The sequence below is a fragment of the Panthera uncia genome, chromosome C2 (genome assembly GCF_023721935.1).
Source record: "Panthera uncia isolate 11264 chromosome C2, Puncia_PCG_1.0, whole genome shotgun sequence".
Lineage (NCBI taxonomy): Eukaryota > Metazoa > Chordata > Mammalia > Carnivora > Felidae > Panthera > Panthera uncia.
The window spans coordinates 129,376,519-129,397,346 of NC_064810.1; the positions used below are offsets into that span (position 1 = coordinate 129,376,519).

At 43.5% G+C, this 20,828-nt stretch overlaps 1 protein-coding gene across 2 annotated transcripts in view; it reads right to left on the reverse strand.

Annotated features, from left to right (window-relative positions):
• COL6A5 (collagen type VI alpha 5 chain) overlaps window positions 1-20,828 on the reverse strand; it is a 92,455-nt gene that overhangs the window by 63,256 nt on the left and 8,371 nt on the right. For both annotated transcript variants that reach the window (XM_049628820.1, XM_049628821.1), the window contains 8 exons: window positions 16,318-16,878; window positions 12,680-13,234; window positions 9,711-10,286; window positions 6,489-7,064; window positions 4,070-4,410; window positions 3,875-3,956; window positions 1,617-1,759; window positions 712-804 (listed from right to left, as the gene is read on the reverse strand). In XM_049628820.1, coding sequence (XP_049484777.1) covers window positions 712-804; window positions 1,617-1,759; window positions 3,875-3,956; window positions 4,070-4,410; window positions 6,489-7,064; window positions 9,711-10,286; window positions 12,680-13,234; window positions 16,318-16,878 — 2,927 coding nt within the window. The remainder of the gene's footprint in view (window positions 1-711; window positions 805-1,616; window positions 1,760-3,874; window positions 3,957-4,069; window positions 4,411-6,488; window positions 7,065-9,710; window positions 10,287-12,679; window positions 13,235-16,317; window positions 16,879-20,828) is intronic.

Genomic DNA, 20,828 nt, shown 5'->3' on the forward strand with positions numbered 1-20,828 from the left:
TCATCACCTTAGAGCACTCCATGAATGAAGAGACCATATTTATTTAAGCTATCGCTGTGTAATTGATCTTGTATACTGCATTTTTAAAAAGCCTATTAATCTGCAATGCTTTGCTCTCTTTGCAGCTCAGTTTCATTCACCGCCGATGAAGGACAACTTTCCCCACTGTTTCTAACACCTCTTGCACCCTCCAAACTGTTGAAAGCAGGTGCAAAAGTACAAATCGCAAAACCGAGGGGGCGCCTGGGTGGCTGAGTCGGTTAAGCGCCTGACTTCAGCTCAGGTCATGATCTCACGATTCGTGGGCCCTGAGTTTCAGCCCTGTGTCAGGCTCTGTCCTTGACAGCTCGGAGCCTGGAGCCTGCTTCAGAGTCTGTGCCTCCTTCTCTCTCTGCTCCTCCCCTGCTCATGCTCTGTCTCTGTCTCTCAACAGTAAATAAATGTTAAAAAAATTTTATTAAAAAAAATTGCAAAACCGAGGAGCAACATCATGAGGGATATATAAGGAAAACGGGAGTTATTCTTCACAGCAGTATTCAAAAGTGAGCCCCTCTGAACTGGCTCCTACACCACAGGAGTCACAGGAAATACCCAAAGAAGACACAGTGAACTAAATGCCCGAGGCAATTCCACGAGGACCCAGTGAAGTCTGCACATTCAGCCACTTGGCCTCAGCCCCACCCACCCTCTCAAGGCACAACTGAATGGCACCTTCATGGCCTGCAGTCCTGGCATCCCAGGAAGACCTGCACTCCCTGAACACTTGCAAAATGTGCAGCAGCAAGTCCTCTCTGCAATGTTTCCCTGGAAAAAGCAAACAAGAGAGCAAGAATTGTCAGGAACGTCACAACGTTAAGAACTATATTCACGCAGATCATAACGCACCAACTACACGGCCATCTTTTCTCTTTGGGGGGGGGGGCTGCGGAGGATCAGAGGTGCTTTTTGACTTAATACTGAAGACAGGGCACTGGGCTAGCAACTGTGACGCATGATACCCTCTCCCAGGAAATGACCTCTCTATAGAAAGGGCGACTGCCCCACAGAGGACCACAGGCTGAGTTTGCACATGACTGGCTGGCTCCTAGTTGACAGACTCCTCTTTTCTGAGGATTTCTGCAGCATAAACTGCTGGGTGATTTTTTATTTAATGAGGGGCTAGTTGGTTTTTTAGTTCCCTGTGCATTCATTTGGTGAGATGATAAGGGCGGAAGGACACACAAAACCAAACATACGCGGCTTACAGGGCACCTGGGTGGCTCAGTCAGTTGAGCGTCCAACTTTGGCTGGGGTCATGATCTCATGGTTGGTGAGTTCCAGCCCCACGTTGGGCCCTGCTGTGGTGACAGCTCAGGGCCTGGAGCCTGCTTCGGATTCTGTGTCTCTGTCTTTCTCTGCCCCTCCCCTGCTCATGCTCTGCCTCTCTCTCAAGGGTAAATAAACATTAAAAATTTAAAAAAGAATATGCGGCTCAGGTCTTTCACACTTTTTCACATACTAAAGACCATGCGCTGAGTGTAATGGGGTAAGCAAGGCACTCTCTGGAAATGCTCATCAAAATTCCCGTTTCGTTCTGATGGCCTTTTGAGTAACTGCGTGTCTGTTCCACAACTCACCAGGTACTGTGATAGCATCTTGCCCAGTTCTCTTGTTCCAATGGTCAGATGAGTCCTGTAATCAAATCCCTTCCCAAATTCAAAGCTGGAAAACTCATCGTGGGCAGTCGTGTTTAGGGAGACCACCAGAAGTGCATCGAGTCCTGGTCAGTAAACATGACAGATTCAAAACAAAAGGGGTTGCACGTTAAAAAAGAGGAAAAGCCCATCCTATTTCTACTTGGTGAACGGTGTTCAGAGAATCAAAAAGGGGAAACGGAAACATTAAGAAGAAGCAGGCCTCTTGATGTATGAGGAACCCAACAACTTTGCTTGCTTGCTCAGGCCTCAGTAAGAAATCCCCAGAGAAAAAGTATTCCAAGAGCAACTATGTACAAATCTGACAGAAAAACACTAGCAGAAAACTGTGTTTAATGCCTCACCACCAAGTTTTGATGCAATTCTTGGGCATTTAAAAGCAATTTATAAGAAAGGGAATTGTTCAGCTTCAGAGTTTTTCTGAATTTTTAAATTAACAGTAGTTCTCAGAGCACCTGGGTGGCCCCTTTGGTTGAATGTCCGACTCTTGATTTCAGCTCAGGTCATGATTTCACAGTTTGTGAGATCGAGACCCACATTGGGTTCTGTGGTGACAGAACAGATCCTGCTTGGGATTCTCTTTCTCTCTGCCCCTCTTCCTCCTCTCTCTCCCTCTCTCTCTCTTTCTCTCTCTCAAAAATAAATAAACATTAAAAAAAAATAGTTCTCAAAGTCATCTCCACAGCCAAACACCCCTGGGGGCTCGGGCCCTGAGAGCCTGAGGAAAGCTCAGGGTGAAGTGTTGGCCATAACCAGATTTCATTCATTCATTCATTCATTCATCCACTCACTTGTTAATTCATTCACTAGTCCATTTACTCTGTCTATCCTTTCATTAAACAAATCTTTGTTTATTAGGAGCCTATTGTGTATCAATCATTGTATCAGGGATACACGATGAATAGAACAGGCACACTCTGTCCCTGCAGAGAAGTACATACAGTCCAACAGAGAAGGAAGACAGGGATCAGATAGTTGCCCTGAGAAGTGATAAGTGTCCTGAGACAGAATGGCAGCATGCTTTGAAAGCCTAAAGGAGAAACTCCTAACTCAGCCCTGGAAAGTCATGGAAGGTATCCGCCAAGAACTGATGTCTAAGCTGAGCCTGAAGGACGAATGGAAGCTGGTCAAGGAAGAGAACCAGAGACTGAAGGTGGAGAGAAGGACTGGGGAGGAGCTGAGATGGGGGAGAGTTTTATGTAGAAGAAAAGTGTATGCCAGGATAGGGAGGACTGAGCCATGAGGTGTACTGGAGGAAGAAGCAGGTGGCTCTGAGTGCCTGGGGTACTAAATGTGGGGAGTGAAGGAAGGCGGGAGTGGGGAGCGGGGGTGGGACCCTGCAAAGTGCCAGAAGCTGTACTAAGGAAACTGATGTGCCCAGAACAGTGGGAAAGGAGGGTGACATAACCCAGCAATCATGCAGGAGACTTTGTGGCCTCCAGGGAGGTTGCCCACAGAACCTAAACCCCAGAAGCCAGCGTGGGTCTACGCCCAGAAGTCTCAAACAATGCATCCCGTCTAATGATCAGTGGACCCTCCTGTCACTGCATATGACTCTCAATTTCTGCATTTAGCTTCCAGCTCAGTCTGAAACTATGACATGGATAGTAAGAAGTGCTTTTCAAGATCCGTGTGTCTGTCCTTCACATGGATAATCAGAAACAGTAAGGAGTGTCCTAGGTCAGGTGCCCTGGAAGCAGGATCTAACGGAAGAATTTGTGTGTATCTAGTTTATTAAGGGGGAGAAAGAAGGGGAAGTTGTAAGCAAAGATGTGTGTCAGTAAGGGCTTCACCTTAATCTGATTCCTGAAGGACTCTGGGGTATAAACTGTATCACAGTTGACCCACTGGAGGCAAAGGTGCTGGGTTTTTGTATCCCTATATCGATGCCCCCCCCTTCCATTTCTATGTGGCACATGGTATAAACCCACCCCTGGTCCAAGGGTCAGGTAAGGGTTCAGGTCAGTCAAGGACTCATGACTGTAGGTCACAGGTGTAAGCACTTGGTCATGGCATTTGCAGCCCCTGGGGGATCAGTGTGCAGGTCTAGGGGTTCTGGGGAGGCACCAACAGCATCTGTTACTAGTGGCCAGACAGATCCCAAGATCTTTGGCACCTGAGTAAGTAGGGACTTGTTTAGTACCTTCTGTGCTTCACCACTTAAATTCACAACTCAGTACCTGCTTCTCTGAGCCTGTCTGATTGATTTTCAAGCATTATCTTGCTTTCACCCCCAAGACCATCTGAAAAGATGAGCAGCACCTAGAGAAAGAGGAAAGCAGAAAATGGGATGATGTGAAAATGAAACATATAACTGGGGAGGAAGAAACAAACAAAAGAACACGGAGATGGGAGAGAGACTGTGACGTGAGTACCTGTCCTTGGGATGTAGATTCCTTCTTAAACATATTCCACAGAGACCGCAAGAACTGTGCATTCAGATGAGTTGGCCCATTAACGGTGACCTGCAGCAGCCTGTCAAATATTGCTTTCTGGTAGATTTGGAACTCAGTAGGGAATTCTCCATCATCGTTCACCTTGAAGGCCACGTTCATCTGCACCTCTGCGCCTGCCCCACAGCTTACCCCCCTGATGGAGGTCATGTCCTCTAAGATGCCTGGGAGGTATGATTCCAGCCGGGGGTGGTCCTCGAACAACTGCGCCCCCGGCAGTTGAGTGGAAATGTCAAACCCAACCACGATGTCCATAAAGCAATCTGGAGACCAAGGAAAATGAGGCCAGGTTAATGAGTAGACAGGAACAAGGAAGGGAAGACGAGGCAGAAAATAAGGAGAGCAGTCATGGCATGGCCCAGGGCTGGAGGGACTCTAGCACCCACAAAGAAAGAAGGAAGATATTGGCTGCTTGATCAACATATAACACAGGTGTTTCCTCTCTCCTTTTTCAAATATTACAAGTTCCAATAGCTATTTGAAGTTCCAATCATGGTTCAGCCTCATTCTCAGAGGCTGGCTTCCTGGCTGGCTGTGTGTGTGTGTGTGTGTGTGTGTGTGTGTGTGTGTGTGTGTTTGCACATGCATATTTTCTTCTTTTAATGATGACATACTATGATTCATATGATCATATTAAATATTTGAATTATCCTTAGAGATGGTTTAATCCGGAGATCACACATTCAAATGGCTGTAAAGGCCACGTGGATAATGTAAATGAGCTAAATGGGCAGGGAGAACAGAGGATGGATGGAGACTAACCACCCATCTGGTCACTGCTCAGCTCCAGCTGAGAGTCAGCCATGTGGGAAAAGGGACCCAGTGTTGTCAGATAGAGTTTTCAGAGAGAAGCCTGAAATCTAGATTTTTATGTGAAATCTTCAGTTTGTAAAAGCTGGCAATTAATCTTAACAAGTTGTCAACACTGCATAGGACAAACACAATTCAGCTACAAGTTGCCATTTGGACACCTCTGACCCTTCCCAGTTGCTCATTGTACACATGAGGAAAGAATGATTCATGGAGGTTGCTGCTGTTGAACCAAAATAAGAACCCCGGATTTCTGATTCCAGTCCCAGGGCCCTTTGCCCCACTGTAACCTGCTTCCAGCTGAGCACCCCAAATGGGGTGTAGAAGATCTGGAGACCTTGAAAACACCAACCCATTTTGTGAAAGAAGTAGCTTCAGTCATAACTCTAGAAACAGAAGCACACTGAGGAGTTTCTGCACGTTGTACCAGTTCTACAAAATGTTATCATTCACCGCTGCTTCCTGGTGTGCTGTCTTCCCAACTCCCAGCCCAAACATACAGAACCTGAGTCCCACACGGTGACTCTCAGCTGGAGCGAGCAACACCCTCCCGATGAGATGCGCCATTGCTCTCCATTCTTTTCCTTCCCTCCCGGCCTCCCTGACTCATTTATATTACCTTCCTGGCCTTTGCAGCCATTTGTGTTTGTGACCTCTGGGTATTAAATAATCCCCGGGACAATTCAAATCTTCACCATGTTATGATTACACGAATGCCATCATGTGCAATTTAAGAAACAAAACAGATGAACATGGGGAAGGGAAGGAAAATTAAGATAAAAACAGAGAGGGAGGCGAAACATAGGAAACTTAAATACAGAGAACAAACTGGTTGCTTGTTGGGTAGGGAGATGGGCTAAATGGGCAAGGGACATTAAGGAGGGTACTTGTTGGGATGAGCACTGGGTGTTATATGTAAGTGATGAATCACTAAATTCTACTCCTGAAACCATTATTACACCACATGTTAAGTAACTTGGATTTAAATAAAGTAAAAATATAAATTAATAAATAAATAAATTAATTAAAAAACATGCACATAGATAGGCTCATATAGACACACACACACACACACACACACACACACACACACACACAGGAAAACTGAGTCCCTTACAAGACCGTTTAATAAAGTTAAAATAGTAAAGCTGTCAACCTGCAAATGTTAGCTTTACTTACTTCCTACCAGTTGCAAGGCATCATTCTAGGACTTCCAGAAGTGGAAAGGGTAGAAACAGGAGACTGAGGTCCAGGTGCAAAGAGGGGCATAAACCCGGGGTTGGAGTGAAGGGACAGGGCTGACCAGAGGACACAACCCAGGGCCTCCTCCAGCCTCTGCATCCTTTCCCTTGTCTCTGAGGGTGGCTGGCTGATCTCAAGCTTCCCAGAAACAGAGAAAAGGTCTATTTTCACTGTGCACTATTCTAAAAATATGTTCATCTAGAGCTGGCCCCTAGGATACCTTGGGAAATGAAGCACTGGGAAGGTACAATTAAATTAAAAAGAAATAAAGAACAAGGGGAACACTTACTGGTTTTCCCGCAGCTCTGGCAGATTTCACGGACCATTCTTTTCTTCGTCTCTATATCCCTTAAATTACTAAAGTCTTGGAAAGTGAATACTTTTTCAGAATTGCCTGTTATTGGCAGAAGTTGTTCCTTATGAACATTTCCTATGCCCCAAGCCAGGACACAAATTCCAAGGTTTTTCAGGATTTTTACTTCCTCTGACACATCATAGTAGGGATCTCCGGATGTGATAACTACCAAAATTTGAGGGACACCAGCGTTTCTTCTCCCACCAGAAGGTGGATCAAACATGACTTTCACTTTTCTAAGAGCCAGGTCAATTCGTGGAAACCCCTTGCTCTTGGTGATTTTTTGAATTTGAGTCTTCAACTTGGCTATAGTCAGAGAGTTTTTCAACTCAATAATTTTTTGGAAGTCACGGCCAAATTGAGCCAGCCCAATTTTTATTCCCTGAGATTCAATGTTAAAATTATCAATGATGTCTGACAGAAAAGTTGTCATGGCAACAAACTCTGAGTTGGATACCATGTCAGAGCCATCAAAAAAGAAAACCACATCGGCTTCTTGAATGTTGCAGGCTGCAATTGGAAAAACAAAACAATTATTTTCCTCATGAATGATTCAAAAATTTCTCTTTCCTTCAATACTTAAATTGCTTTACTAAATCCCCACATTAGTAGCAAATTGAAATAAGTTAACAGAAGAGAGGATCAGCTATTGGCCCTCAAAGAGAAGGAAACACAGTGCGAAGGAAGAAAAGGTAATAGACTTTGTTTCAAATTTTAATATTTGCATGATTCATTTGAAAGGGCACTGAAAGTTGCTCAGAGAAAAAGAGAAGTTTGAATAGCTTGAAGCCACTCACTAAAAAGTAATTGCAAAGGCTAGAAATCCCCTCGACACACCCAGATTGGATGGTTCGCCCAAGTCAAGGTAATGGTACCCCTGTACTATATTCAGTATTCCTGTTACTAGTAATGCTACCACTTTGCATGTGTGTTGAGAAATACCATTTTTTAAACAATGCTCTTGGCATACAGTAAGTTAATATTCATGACCATGTTTTAATAAGTTAATCTAATTTTATAGATATAGAAGTAGAATTCAGAGGTTAAGTAACTTGCCTAAGAATACACAATTATTATACTGTGCAGCTGGTACATGGACCGCCTCATCGTTTTATCTCTAAATAAAAGTATTTTTTCTACTGCAGTTTTTTTATAATATCATACCCCACATATTAAAACTGAATGGGACAAGTGCTAATGGCTAGTAAACACAGCATGGGGTCATCTCCCTGAAATCCAATGAGAAATGTCCCATAACGAAGGGATAATCTTCTATGCTCTGTTCCAATCAAATGCAATGGCTGGGACAGGGCCAGCACTGAAGTGATTACTAAAGGCAATTGAAACAAAGGGATGCCCACTGCCACACAATCATTTGTAAGGGTAGTCTGGCAGAGACACACAGCTGGGCTGCCCAGATAGACTTTCAAGGAAGGATTTACTGCCTGGTTGTTGGCGCATGGTCAGCAGAGGGCTTCCGGCTGTCGACTCCTTCAGGGTCAGCCTTACTACAGGGAGATGTCTTGCCAAAGACCGTGCCCTGCCCAGGGCAGCTCACATCTGGGGACTAAGTGAGAAGGGGGTATGACCGCCCAGCCAGCTTAGTCTGATGCTGGACAACGCTGATGGGCAATGCACGCTCCAGAGCTCTTTGCCGGGTTTGGAGCTCTGTCAAGCATGCATCACTGTTTGACTTTTTCCCAGCTTTTTTTCCTAGGTGTGGATCCCTAATAAACATCTTGCATCTTAAACTCCGCCTCAGCATCTGCCTCTGAAAGGTATGCATGGGAGAGGAGAATAAAACCGCTTCCATCTTTGTAGGAAAAGACCGTGTATCCTGGTGATGTACTAGATTTGGTGGGGACCCAATGATTAACAAGGGGCCAAGCCTGCCCAAGGAGGCCACAGTCTTGCGACAGATACAGATAAGGAAACAGCGAATCTGCATTCAGTGCTACCACCAAGAGCAACAGAAGGTGCAGGAGCTGGGAGACACAGTGGGGTCACCGCCAGGAATTGGGGCGGGAAACTGGCGCACAAAGGCTGCAACACGACAGCTAAGCTAGATGTAGCCAGGGAAAATGCTGGGCTGGCATGTTTGTGGTGGGTAGAATACTGTGTACAGAGATGCCATTTCAGATCGACAGGAGAGATTGTGAAGGGGGGAGGGGCAGCAGGTGAGGCTGGAGCTGTGGGCAAGGCTAGATGGAACTCAGCAGGTCAGTAGTTGTAAACTGTAAGCAGAGCAGTGACATGGTCCAGTGTGTGTTAGGAAGATCACTGTGTTGAGAACGGAATCAAAGGTGGCAAGATGAAGGGCAAGGAGACTAAATTTCACGGTGGGAGTCCAGGGACAGGCTAGAACGGGCAGAACTGAGAAGGCCCCGCTGCCTTGGGAGCAGTCACAATTTTTTTTTCTTACAGATAATACCATCACCATTCTGTATCTGAAACCCAGAAGATTAATTCATTGCTCACTTTGAGCTCAGGTGGCAAATCTTACACTTTCCTCAGGTATGATGCCTCCAGACTACTCCACCGTACTGGTATCTCATGGAATCAGCTTAGGTCCCTTCCCTCCCTGCTCCTACCCACCAGCCTCCATGACTCCCTATTGAACTTCCATATTCTTTCCTCTGCATTAGTGGCCCTTATCCAGAAAAGCACATCAGACCACTTGAACCTCCTGTGGCCCTAGAGAATGTCTCTAATCCCAGTTAGAAGGCCCTGGATCTTTGAAGACAAAAGTCTATCTGTCAAACCATGCAACTCTCCACCCGAGTCTGGCCTGAAACTGGTGCTCAGTGGTTGTGCTGAGACTATTATGCAAATGGAATAGTACAAGTGGCCCCGAAATGGGGTAAGGTGAATACAATCCTAAGTAGAGTTCCTTTCTGCCAAGAAAAAGGCAACAAGGTGGCAAGACCTCAAAGAGTATTTCTGAAACTTCCTTCCATAAGCTCTTCAATGCACACCATGGTGGGAGGGGAACTTTCAGATCTTGTTCAATCAATGCATTTGAGAGATGAGAAAATATAGCCTGAGCAGAGAGATGTTCAGCCATGACACCCAGGTAATGGGAAGCCAAGATTTAATTTATGTTTTGCTTAACCTTTTATTGCTACCCCCACAGAAGCTTTAAAAATCACAACTTACGCTCACGTGCGTTGATACACATTCTTTCTTGCAGAGGCAGGTAAAGATCTTCCAGTTTGTTGAAATTTCCTACATAGAAAATATTGCTTTTATTCCCTGCGATAGCCTCGAGTTCAAATGGGTTGGCCTCTCCTACGCCCACTGCATAGATGTTGATGCCTTTGTTTCTTAACTTCAGTGCTGTGTCATTGAGCCGATTTCGGTCATGGGACTCCCCATCAGTGATGATAATCAACATCTGCTTCACATTTTCCTCGATGCGGCTGCCATGTTCTTTTGTGAACATTATGTTTGTGTGTTCGAGAGCCTTGGCAGTCCAGGTATCCCCTCCGGTGTGCCTGCGTCTCCTCAGATTCTCAACGATTGCAGATCTACTTGAGTATCTACTAAGGTGGAAAAGAACCTCAGGATCATTTGAGTATTTGAGAGCTCCAATCCGAACGCGGTCGATGCCAACATCTGCTTTCTTCACCAAATGGATAGTTAGGTTCATCATGCTTTCTTGCTCTTCTGTACCTATGCTGCTTGAATGATCCAGCACAAACACGATGTCTAACACCTTAATATTTTTACAATCTGGAAGAATAAGGAACCAGGCATCACAATCTTTCTACAGTGTATCCTACACAGACAGTTGAGAAGGGGGAGCAAACTAACATTTGCCATGAACCTACTATGTGCCAGACACTGCACCTTTTGTTAGAGAGGGCTTACTCTGTTTTACAGAGTAAGAAACTGAGGCTCAGTGATGTCCAAGCTACCCCTGATTCCAAAGACATTGTACTTGACAATGGCTCTGTGGTCAGTGTTTCTTAAGCCACGCCACTTTGTTCTGCTACATCTCATTAGGACACAGGATGTCTTTTGCTCGGCAGGCTTTCAACTGAAAGGAAATGTCAGAAGGTAGTTCAATGTCAATGTAATGGTGAGACATGACTAGTGTTTGCCAAACTGGCGTGCTGTTTTAAAGAGCTCAGAGGCTCCCTGTATAAGCTGGGATTTTTTTTTATCTTACTCCCTCTAGTTCCAGCTGTCTTTTCAGCTTCTGGTCAGCTAACTTTCCCAAACGCACCATGCCTCTCGGCATTCATTTGTGCTCCTTCTCCTGATCTCCTGAGTTAGAACCCAGAAAGGTCCCAAGTAGGGAGAGCTAAGGCCCTTATCCCCTCATCTCAGCCCTAAGCTCTCCTCCACATCAGAAGCCAAGTGACCACTCTGGATAGGTCTCCAAAGTATGGGGTTTCTCTCCCCTTTTTTTCTTCCCTCAGTAACTTAAGCATATGCCTTTCAGACTTTCACTTTCTCCACTTTCTACCTATATACGGTAACTCCAATCCTTATTTCTGGCAATGAGGTCTCAAATTCTTAAGCCTAAGATGCAACGGAACCTGGGGCAATGACCCACCAAGATTTAGTGATTAGTCATGACTTGAGGTTTATGAGTCGATCTAATGTGTAAGCCAGGGAAATTTCACCTTATGCTATAGAAAGGGCCTCCACCAACATTACATTTATCAAAATGAAGAAATGCCAGGAAAAGCCCCATGGATTTCAAAGGTGGGGATGTGACCTTAAGATAAACCTTTCTTAGAATGTCTCAACATTACTAAGAATTTGGCAATCATTGCCATTTTTTTTTTTTTAAGCAGGCTCACATCCAGCGTGGAGCCCAATGCAGGGCTTGAACTCACAACGCTGAGATCAAGGCCTGAGTTGAGGTCAAGAGTTGGATGCATGGGGCGCCTGGGTGGCTCAGTCGGTTGAGCGTCCAACTTCGGCTCAGGTCACGATCTCACGGGTTCGTGAGTTCGGGCCCTGCGTCAGGCTCTGTGCTGACAGCTCAGAGCCTGGAGCCTGTTTCAGATTCTGTGTCTCCCTCTCTCTACCCCTTCCCCGTTCATGCTCTGTCTCTCCTCTGTCTCTCAAAAATGAATGAACGTTAAAAAAAAAAAAAGAGTTGGATGCTTAACCAACTGAGACACCCAGGCACTCCAGAAATCATTGCCATTTAAACTAAGCTGTTAAGAGAGAACTCACAGCGCCACTGTCTAAAACTCAGACTTAGGCCAAGACATTTTGTTTGTTACCTTTGTAAAGATTTCTCACACATAATTCTGAATAATATAGTCCAAAGGTCTCTATGTTGCTAGGGGAACAACATACAACAAATTTACTAATATTTCAGCATGTTCTCTTAGTGGTACCCATAAAACAGGTAACAGCACGTGGTAGATTTAAAAGCACAGGTGTTTTTAGTCTGACATGTGTATTTATAGCAACTTCTCTATTAAGAGCCATTAAAGTTGATGGACTCAAACTGAAGATTTGCTCAACACAAGTTTTAAAGTACGACAGTTCGTGAGATAAAATGATCTCAAGCAATCATTTTTAAAAAGTAACAACTTGAAATTTTCTAAAGCTATAGACACATGAAAAAGCAAATGTAAAATATCTCTCTGATAGTGGTAAAGAAGAAAAATGCAAAAGAATGAAAGTACACACTATATCTTTAAAATACAGGGGATATTTAGGGGGTTATGCTTAGGACATTGGATTTAATTTAACTAAGAGGAAGATGAATTTGTTTCTCTAATTATTTACTAGTTGACACTGGTTATTGGTAGGCCAGGAACAATTCTGGGGAATCATTTGAGATTAAAAATTGGCTCTGAAAAATCTAGGTATGGACGTAGTTAAAAATGTGGAAGTTCGATAAGAAATTCTGAGAACCTGTGGGAATATACTTGAAGTCACCACAGCCAGACTATTTTGTTGCCAAACTAGAGGGCAAAATTGTTAAACTGGAATATCCCTGGAGGTTACAGGTGTTTCCACAACACAGACAAGACAAGACTGAAACTTAACACTAAAGTCCAGATACAGTCCAAGCCCGTGGTACAGCCCACTGCTCATCCCATGAAGTCAACAGCTCATGCCCTTGAGTCCTGAAGAGTAACAATGTCACTTACCGTGGAGAGCACATACACGAAAAATGAGTTCGCTTTCTATTGCATTTAGATCATCAAAGTTCTCAACTTGGAAGACCAGCTTGCCATCCCCACTGATCTCCTCCAGCTCCATCCTGTTGGCGCCATATACTCCCACGGAGAAGATGATGACACCACTGTCCCGTAGTGCTTTAGCAGGTTCTCTCACAGAATCTTGTGCTTCTCCATCCGTGATGAGGATAAGAAACTTTTTGACCCCAACACGGGCCCCCTTGGTGGGGGTGAAGTATTGAGCTACAAAGGTTAGTGCACTTCCAGTCAAAGTGTTACTGTTGATGTAAGACATTCTGTCTACTGCATCAGAAATTTCTTTTTGTGTAAAGTATTTATTAAGCTGGAATTCTTCCTGATTATAATTACTGAACTGAACGACACCAATCTGAGTTTTGTCTGGACCAATTTTAATCTTTGCTGATATATTTTTCATGAAGGTTTTCATTTTTCCAAAATTTTCATACCCAATACTGCCAGAACTGTCCACCAGAAACATGATGTCAGCCTTCATGTCTTCACATCCTGCGCGTTGTCAAAGAGACCAGGTTGATATAATTTTCAAAACACAGAGAAGCAGCAAGCAAGAAAGAAATGCATTAGTCAGAAAACATCATAAATTAACTCAAACACCTGCTATTGTATTTGAAAATTTTATCTGCTTCTATAGTAGAGGCCTGTTGACCAGGACCCAGAATCAGAAATCTACTGAATATTATCCAACAAGTTTTAAGAGAAAATGCAACTTCCGAAGTGTATATTCATTCACCCGTGCATCATTCATTTATGCATAGTTCATTCATTCATAATTCTTGAGGTGTATGAAATGTCAAGTATCAGGTTATGTGTTAAAGGATGTGATGGTGATCAAAAAAAGGAATAAGAGAAAAGGTAATCAATTCCCTATGCCCATAGGACTAATATTTCCGGGTTTTATGTATAATCTTGAAACAAAAAATTCTAAGCAATCTTTACACAGCCTTATTTTCTGGGATAACTTACAGTGATTTGATAAACACTATGAATCAGTATTAGAAACCGGGGTGAAAAACTTTTACTAGAAATAGTAAGTACATTAGTAAGCACATATCCATTCAACATGGATGTATAAATAAAGGATCATTCCTTTATACCTAAAGTTTGTAGATTTTCTACTGGTTAGAAATGGACATATATGTGTGTGTGTGTGTGTGTGTGTGCGCGCGCACAGAAGACCAATTTCTATAAGCCATAAAAAAAATGGTGTTATTAATTCATGATACAGATGTGTGTGTATACAATGCAAATATATTGTCATTAGCATGTATCTCCTTAGTCTTAACCCTTTGCTCTACCTGCTATCACTGCCATTCTCTTAGCAGTCCTTCCCTTAACTCTCACAGAGTCTATCCCATACTATTTGAAAATGAACAATTAGCATTAGTCAAAGAGGAATAAGACAATGCTTATTATTTTTTAATAACCTGTGTAAGGACAACCAGGGAGCATTAAAGCCACCATGTAAGATCCAAGCTGACTGAGGCCATCTTGAAAGTCATATATAGAGAGGTCATTAAAGATGTTTGTGGCCTTGGCAAGGCCCCACTGCTGTGAAGTGTGGAAGCCTCTCCTCCATGAAACGTGTAAAAGGAGTAGACTTTTACATGTGGTTTGGTATACCCCCTTAGATCTGCTTGTGACAAGATTATTTCCTGTCCTCTAATATCTGGTCTCCCATTCTTCCATGCCGATAGAATTTCAGCTAGACAGATGACTGTCCAGGTAAGTATCACTTTTCTAGCCTTCCTCGAAGCAGATGTGGCCCTGTGACTACGTTTTGCCAATAGACAGGAGCAGAAGTGATTTGGCCACTTCTGGGTCTTAACATTAAAACAGGGCAGTGTGATGGGCTCCCCTGGCTCTTTCTCCCTTTCCACAAGTGCAAGGTGAAGAGAACCGGAGCTTCACCATTGACCTAAAGATGGGAGCTATATGCTGAGCCTGCAAGAGCCTCTCTGCTAAATCTGCACCCTGCTCCCCCTGGACTGTTATGCAAGACAGAAATAATATTCTGTGTTGTGTAGTTTGGGATCTTTTTGTTATGGCCTCTTATCTTGTCCCCTAAGCAATAGGTACAATGTGTCTCATTCCGTCTGCATCTGCCCTGAAACTAGTCAGTGTTTTTCTAGGCCCGAAGGCTTTGGTTCCTTAGCTTTCCTGCCTCTCCCTGTTCACCATCTTATGGATCATCTCCTTGTCCACAGCTTGTCTCCTCTTCCAGGTGTGCCAATGTTCAGGCACCTCAAGTGCAACCCCCTGACCTACAGGAGATGTGCCGTACCTCCTCAGATTGGCCCAGGGCTGTCTCCCTCGGAGTGACCGAGATACAATCTACTTTATGTTTCCTGGAACCCTTTTACTTTTCTTTGCGTCATCCCCAGGAAATTCTGGGGAACTTTTTACTCTTGTACTCTTTCTAGAGCATCCTGAAGACCCAACTCTACTACTGTCTGTAACAGGGTGAACAACGAACAATAATGTGATTTAGGATTTTGCTGTGAGCTCTGCTGATTTATCTTTGGATTTTAGTGACTCACAACATTCCAGAATGTTCACTTTTGTAAGTTCAAATAAATGGGAATCCTTCTCTTTTTCTCAGCAGTGAATTTAGCCAACTTGTGCAATAGCTAATTTTTATGTAGCACTGAATGCCCACGTGCATTTTTCTAAGTGTTCCACATGCCTTATCACCTTCAAGCTTCACCTGGAAGCTAGGCCTACCCTCAGGGATTAAGGCAGGTGGATAGTAAGTGAACTATTCAAGGTCCACAGCTAATATAGCTGGGGTTTGAACTTTACCTCATTGACTCCAGCATCCTTTATCTTAACCAGTAAGGTAACATGCCTCTCAGCAGACAAAATTTTCATGTGCTAATATTAGCAAACCAACACATACCATATTCAGTTAGTAAGTCGCTGCTCCTAATAAGAGGCATCACGATCGGGTACAGGTATTTGCAAATTGTTCTTCCTAACTTTACTTACGTAATTTTAGCCTGAACGAAAATGCAAATATGTGTTTCTGGTACAGATAAAAATAAACAATTGTTCTATGTGTACTAGATAAGCATTCATAATAGAGGAATGATGGTTGATGTTTATTATGCTAAACCTATAAGGATTCTAGGATGTAGGTGTTACCCTTGCTTTATAGATGAGGAAGTCTGAAGGTCAAGCAGGAAAGTGGTTGAATCCTAACCTACTCAAAGCCAGAGCCCATTTTCTTTCCATGTGCTCATCTGCTTCAATTAGTGCACACACACACACACACACACACACACACGCTCTTACATGCCATACTGGTGGGCTTTGTCAAGGCCACAATACTCTTAGCAACCTTCCTGCTTATGACCCCCAAGATGGCCTCAGGGCATCTGTCTGTGGAGGGCTTCTCCAATCTTGTCAACTGGTTTAAAGTAAGGGGCTGAATCCTCAGTGGTGAGAAAGGAAGTTAGCAACAATGTTAACCAGAAAACTGGTCACATCACTCCTGGTCTCAGCCTGGCTATCAGCCTGCAGGAAGCAACCCATGAGGGTGCAGAGAATAAAGCCTTCTTTGTTTTGCTCACCTTTTTCAGTGCAGATTCTGCGAACAACTTCATTTTTTATTCTCTTTAAAGAATCAAAGTTCTGCCCAAAGTTAACCCTTTCTTCCTCCCCAGCAATTTGTTGGAGTTCTTCTTTGTTAGCCTCCCCAATGCCAACCGCATGAATGGTGATTTGTTCAGCCCTTAATCTCTCAGCAGGCTTCAGGACTTCATCCCTGGACTTCCCATCAGTCAGCACAATGAGATAATTGGGAACACTGCTTGTCCTACGCTTCTTTCCCTCTTTTATTATTTGCAGCATGAAATCCAGGGCTTTCCCAGTATCTGTGTTGCCGTTGAGTTGCTTGATGTTCAAAACAGCCTTTCTTAAATCCACATTATTAGAATTGTCATTGATGTGAAACTCCACTTTTATCTTATCTGAATACTGTACAGCTCCAACTTGGACTTTGTCTGGGCCAATGCTGAACATTTCTGTCACTGCCAAAATAAATTCCTTCATCTGCTCAAACCCCGTTCTGTTTATGCTAGTTGAGCCATCGATGAGGAAATAGATATCAGCCTCTTTTGTATCCACACAGCCTGAAAAAAAATGTGGAAAATGCATTCTTCGTTAATTACAGAAATATCTGGAGAGAAGTTTGCAAGAGGGTTTGTAGAGGAACATGAGGCTGTGAAGGTTCTGGAGAATGAGAACTCTTCATCATTTACGCAGAGACTGTCTGCTTCATCGAGCCTGTTCATGCCCATTTTCTCCTTTGAAATTCACAACAACCTGGTGGGAAATTGCAACAGAGTGACACCTAGTACTTTGTCTAAGGTCATATGCCAGTTAATTAAAAGGCAGGACCAGATTCCCAAGTCTCCAGGCTGTAAGTTAAATTGTTTGTATAGTATTGACACCTGCCTTTTCAGACAGTTTATGCCTTATCATTTCCCGAGAAATGCAATGGAGGAGAGGACCTGCTTCTCTTATTTCCTCAATATCCTCTTTTCCCCAGAGCAACTAGAACACTATATTTAAAACTAGAGCCAGGGCCACCTGGGTGGCTCAGTCGGTTGAGCATCTGACTTCAGCTCAGGTCATGATCTCACGGTCTGTGAGTTTGAGCCCCGCATTGGGCTCTGTACTGACAGCTCAGAGCCTGGAGCCTGCTTCAGATTCTGTGTCTCCCTCTCTCTCTGACCCTCCCCCATTCATGATCTATCTCTCTCTGTCTCAAAAATAAACAAACATTAAAAAAGTTTTTTTAAACTAGAGCCGGATCATATTACTCTCCTACTTATATGGTTTATCATTGCATTTAGAACTTAAAAATATAAATCTGGCCTGAACTTCCTCCCTGTTTTTCTCTCAGACCCTATTTCGAGCAATTCTTCATCTTACTCGCTGTGTTCCAACCACGCCAGGCTGCTTTCTGTACTCTGAATGTGCCCCAGGGCTTTTGTACTTGCCCTCCTCTCTCTTGCTGGAATATTCTTCTCCCTAAACATTCACATAGCTGATTCCTTCTTATCTCATCATGGATATACCAACTCAAATGTCAGTTCTTCAAAAAGGCATTCTCTTCCCCTCTAGCTAAAGCACATTGGTCATCATCTACCCTATTACTCTCTATTTTCTTTATGATAGCCATACTTCTTTAAGTTATCTTACTCATTTTTTCATGAGCACAGACTGCTTCCTGCCAGAGTGTCCCCATGAGGGCAGAGATTGTCAACTTCTCTGCTTCTACCCAGTATGCCTGGTCCATCGCAAGATTTCAACCAAAAATTTTAAATAAAAGGACTCTGGGTGGTTTAGTCAGTTGAGCATCCAACTTCGGCTCAGGTCATGATCTCGCGGCTCATGGGTTCGAGCCCTGTGTCGGGCTCTCTGCTATGACCATGGAGCCTGCTTCAAATCCTCTGTCTCCCTCTGTCTCTCTCTCTGCCCTGCCTTTCCCTTCTCTGCTCAGATGTGTACTCTCTCTCTCTCTCAAAAATAAATATCAAATAAATAAATAAATACACTCTCAATGTTCCTTCCTTCCTTTCTTGTTCCTTCCTCAATGTTTCTTCCTTTCTTAAAGCCCTGGAACAAAGTAAAACATGCTTTAACTTTACTAATAGTCTATTTATAACTCTATCAATTTACTCATTGCAATTGGGTAGGAGAAAAAGCATAATTTAAAAATTTAGATTATTTACACAGTTATCTGGTTGAATGTGTTGAAAGATCCTTAAAATACAAGACTATTTAGGTATTTCAGAAATAGTTTCTTTATTCACAGCTTTTTGGTAATTTATAGCTATTGACACTACTTTAGGCTATGGGGAGTTGGTCCCTAAGAAGTCAGAAATACTGGAAATAAGTTTGGACCTGAGAATTAAACTATGAAATTGACATATAAAATATTAGGAGGAAGATAAGCAGTTATCTGCAAAAGACAGGGTTGATCCCAGGCCAGCAAAACCTGGTATCAATAAAGATAGATTGATTTATATAAATCTAATGAAGAAGAATGAGGTGTTCTCCAGAAGAAAGATAGTGGTGATCAGCAATGAAGGAGGAAAACAATATGAGTCACAGTGGGCAACCAAGGCAATGCCCATGCAACCCCCCTAGAATTGTGTTGTCCAATATACTAGCTACTAGTCAGATATTACTATTAAAAGGTAAACTGGAACTACTTAAAATTAAATAAAATTCAAAAATCAGCTCTTTAGTTGCACTAGCTATATTTCAAGTGATTAACAGCCCCAAGTGGCTAATACCTATCATATCCAACAGTGTAAATACAGAATACTGTCATTATCACAAAATGTTTGGCTAGACAATGTCGAAGAAGAATGTGTCCCCTGGTCCAAGGTCTCACCTGTACAGTTATACAGAGAGACAGAGAGAGAACTCTATATATTTGACTTTATTTTTTAAAATATTTTATTTTATTCTTTTTTTTTAATGTTTACTTATTTTTTAGAGAGTGAGCAAGCAAGCAGGGATGGGCAGAGAGAGAGGGAGATACATAATCTGAAGCAGGCTCCAGGCTCTGAGCTGTCAGCACAAAGTCCGCCGCGGGGCTCGAACCCACGAACTCTGAGATCATGACCTGGGCCGAAGTTGGATGCTTAACCAACTGAGCCACCCAGGTGCCCCTGAATATTTGACTTTATTTTTTTTTAATTTTTTTTAACGTTCTATTTATTTTTGAGACAGAGAGAGACAGAGCATGAGCAGGGGAGGGTCAGAGAGAGAGGGAGACACAGAATCTGAAACAGGCTCCAGGCTCTGAGCCGTCAGCCCAGAGCCCAATGCGGGGCTCGAACTCACGGACCGCGAGAGCATGACCTGAGCCGAAGTCGGACGCTTAACCGACTGAGCCACCCAGGCGCCCCGCCATCACTCTTTTTTCTATACATCAGTCTCTTGGTTTGATTAATGTGAGCGTCTCCTTGATTCAATGAAGTTTGATTTTAAAAAACTGGATGCCCACTAAGTGACAGATGTGGTGGATACAGTAACGAAGTCAATGTAGATTGGTTCTCTGTGTTTTACCGTTCTGAAACTACAAAGCCGGCCACCACACTCCAGACCATGGCAAATTCTCTAAGGTTGAGGTTCTTAAACACTGCTAACAGAAGTTCAAAGGGCGGCTTACTAAAATGCAAGTGCCCAGGCCCTACTCTGACACTAATTCATTAGGTTTCGGGTAGGGCTTGGGCCAATGAATTAGTGATAAACTCCCCCAGGACACTCTGGTAAGTTTACAGCAGATGCTGTTGGTGCTTAGCCTGTATCCCCTCAAGCCCTTCACCGCATTTGTGCCCACTGGCTCCCAGGGCTTTCTCTCTAACGGCTAGTACCTAGGGCTGTTTATGGGTGGGTTGCTCTCAGGTTCCTGGAACCCTCTTGCCAGGGGCTTGAAGAAGTGCCTGGAAATTTACATTCTCTCATGTGCTGGAATATAAATTCTCTAGCTGCACTGCCCCCTGACAGGAGCAATTCTAAGGTTTAACCCACATTGTCCCTAGGATGGCCCTGTGGAATTGAACTCCAGGGAACTTGGCTTATCGTCCTTCCCCTCCTGGTCCCAACTCTCCCTTTCCTACCAATCTCCAGTTTTCCCTGGATATATTTTCTAATCAAAATCTATCCATTTCACATGAATCCTTGTCTGGCATCTACTTCTGAGGAACCCAACCTGAGTCAAGTACCAATATTTGAGAGCCATTGAATTAACAAGAAGCCATCTACTGGAGGCCTTATGGAGGATAGTTATCCCCCTTGGATGGCCCTTGCCATTAGCCTTGGTCCCATACCTTCCCATTTAGAATTTCTTTTTTTAATTTTTTTTAATGTTTATTTTGTATTTTTGAGAGAGAGAGAGAGAGAGAGCGAGCACGCGCACAAGCAGGGGAAGGGCAGAGAGAGAGGGAGACAGAGAATCTGAAACAGGTTCTAGGCTCTTAGCTGTCAGCACAGAGCCCAACACAGGCGCTCGAACCCACGAACCATGAGATCATAACCTGAACCAAAGTTGGACACTTAA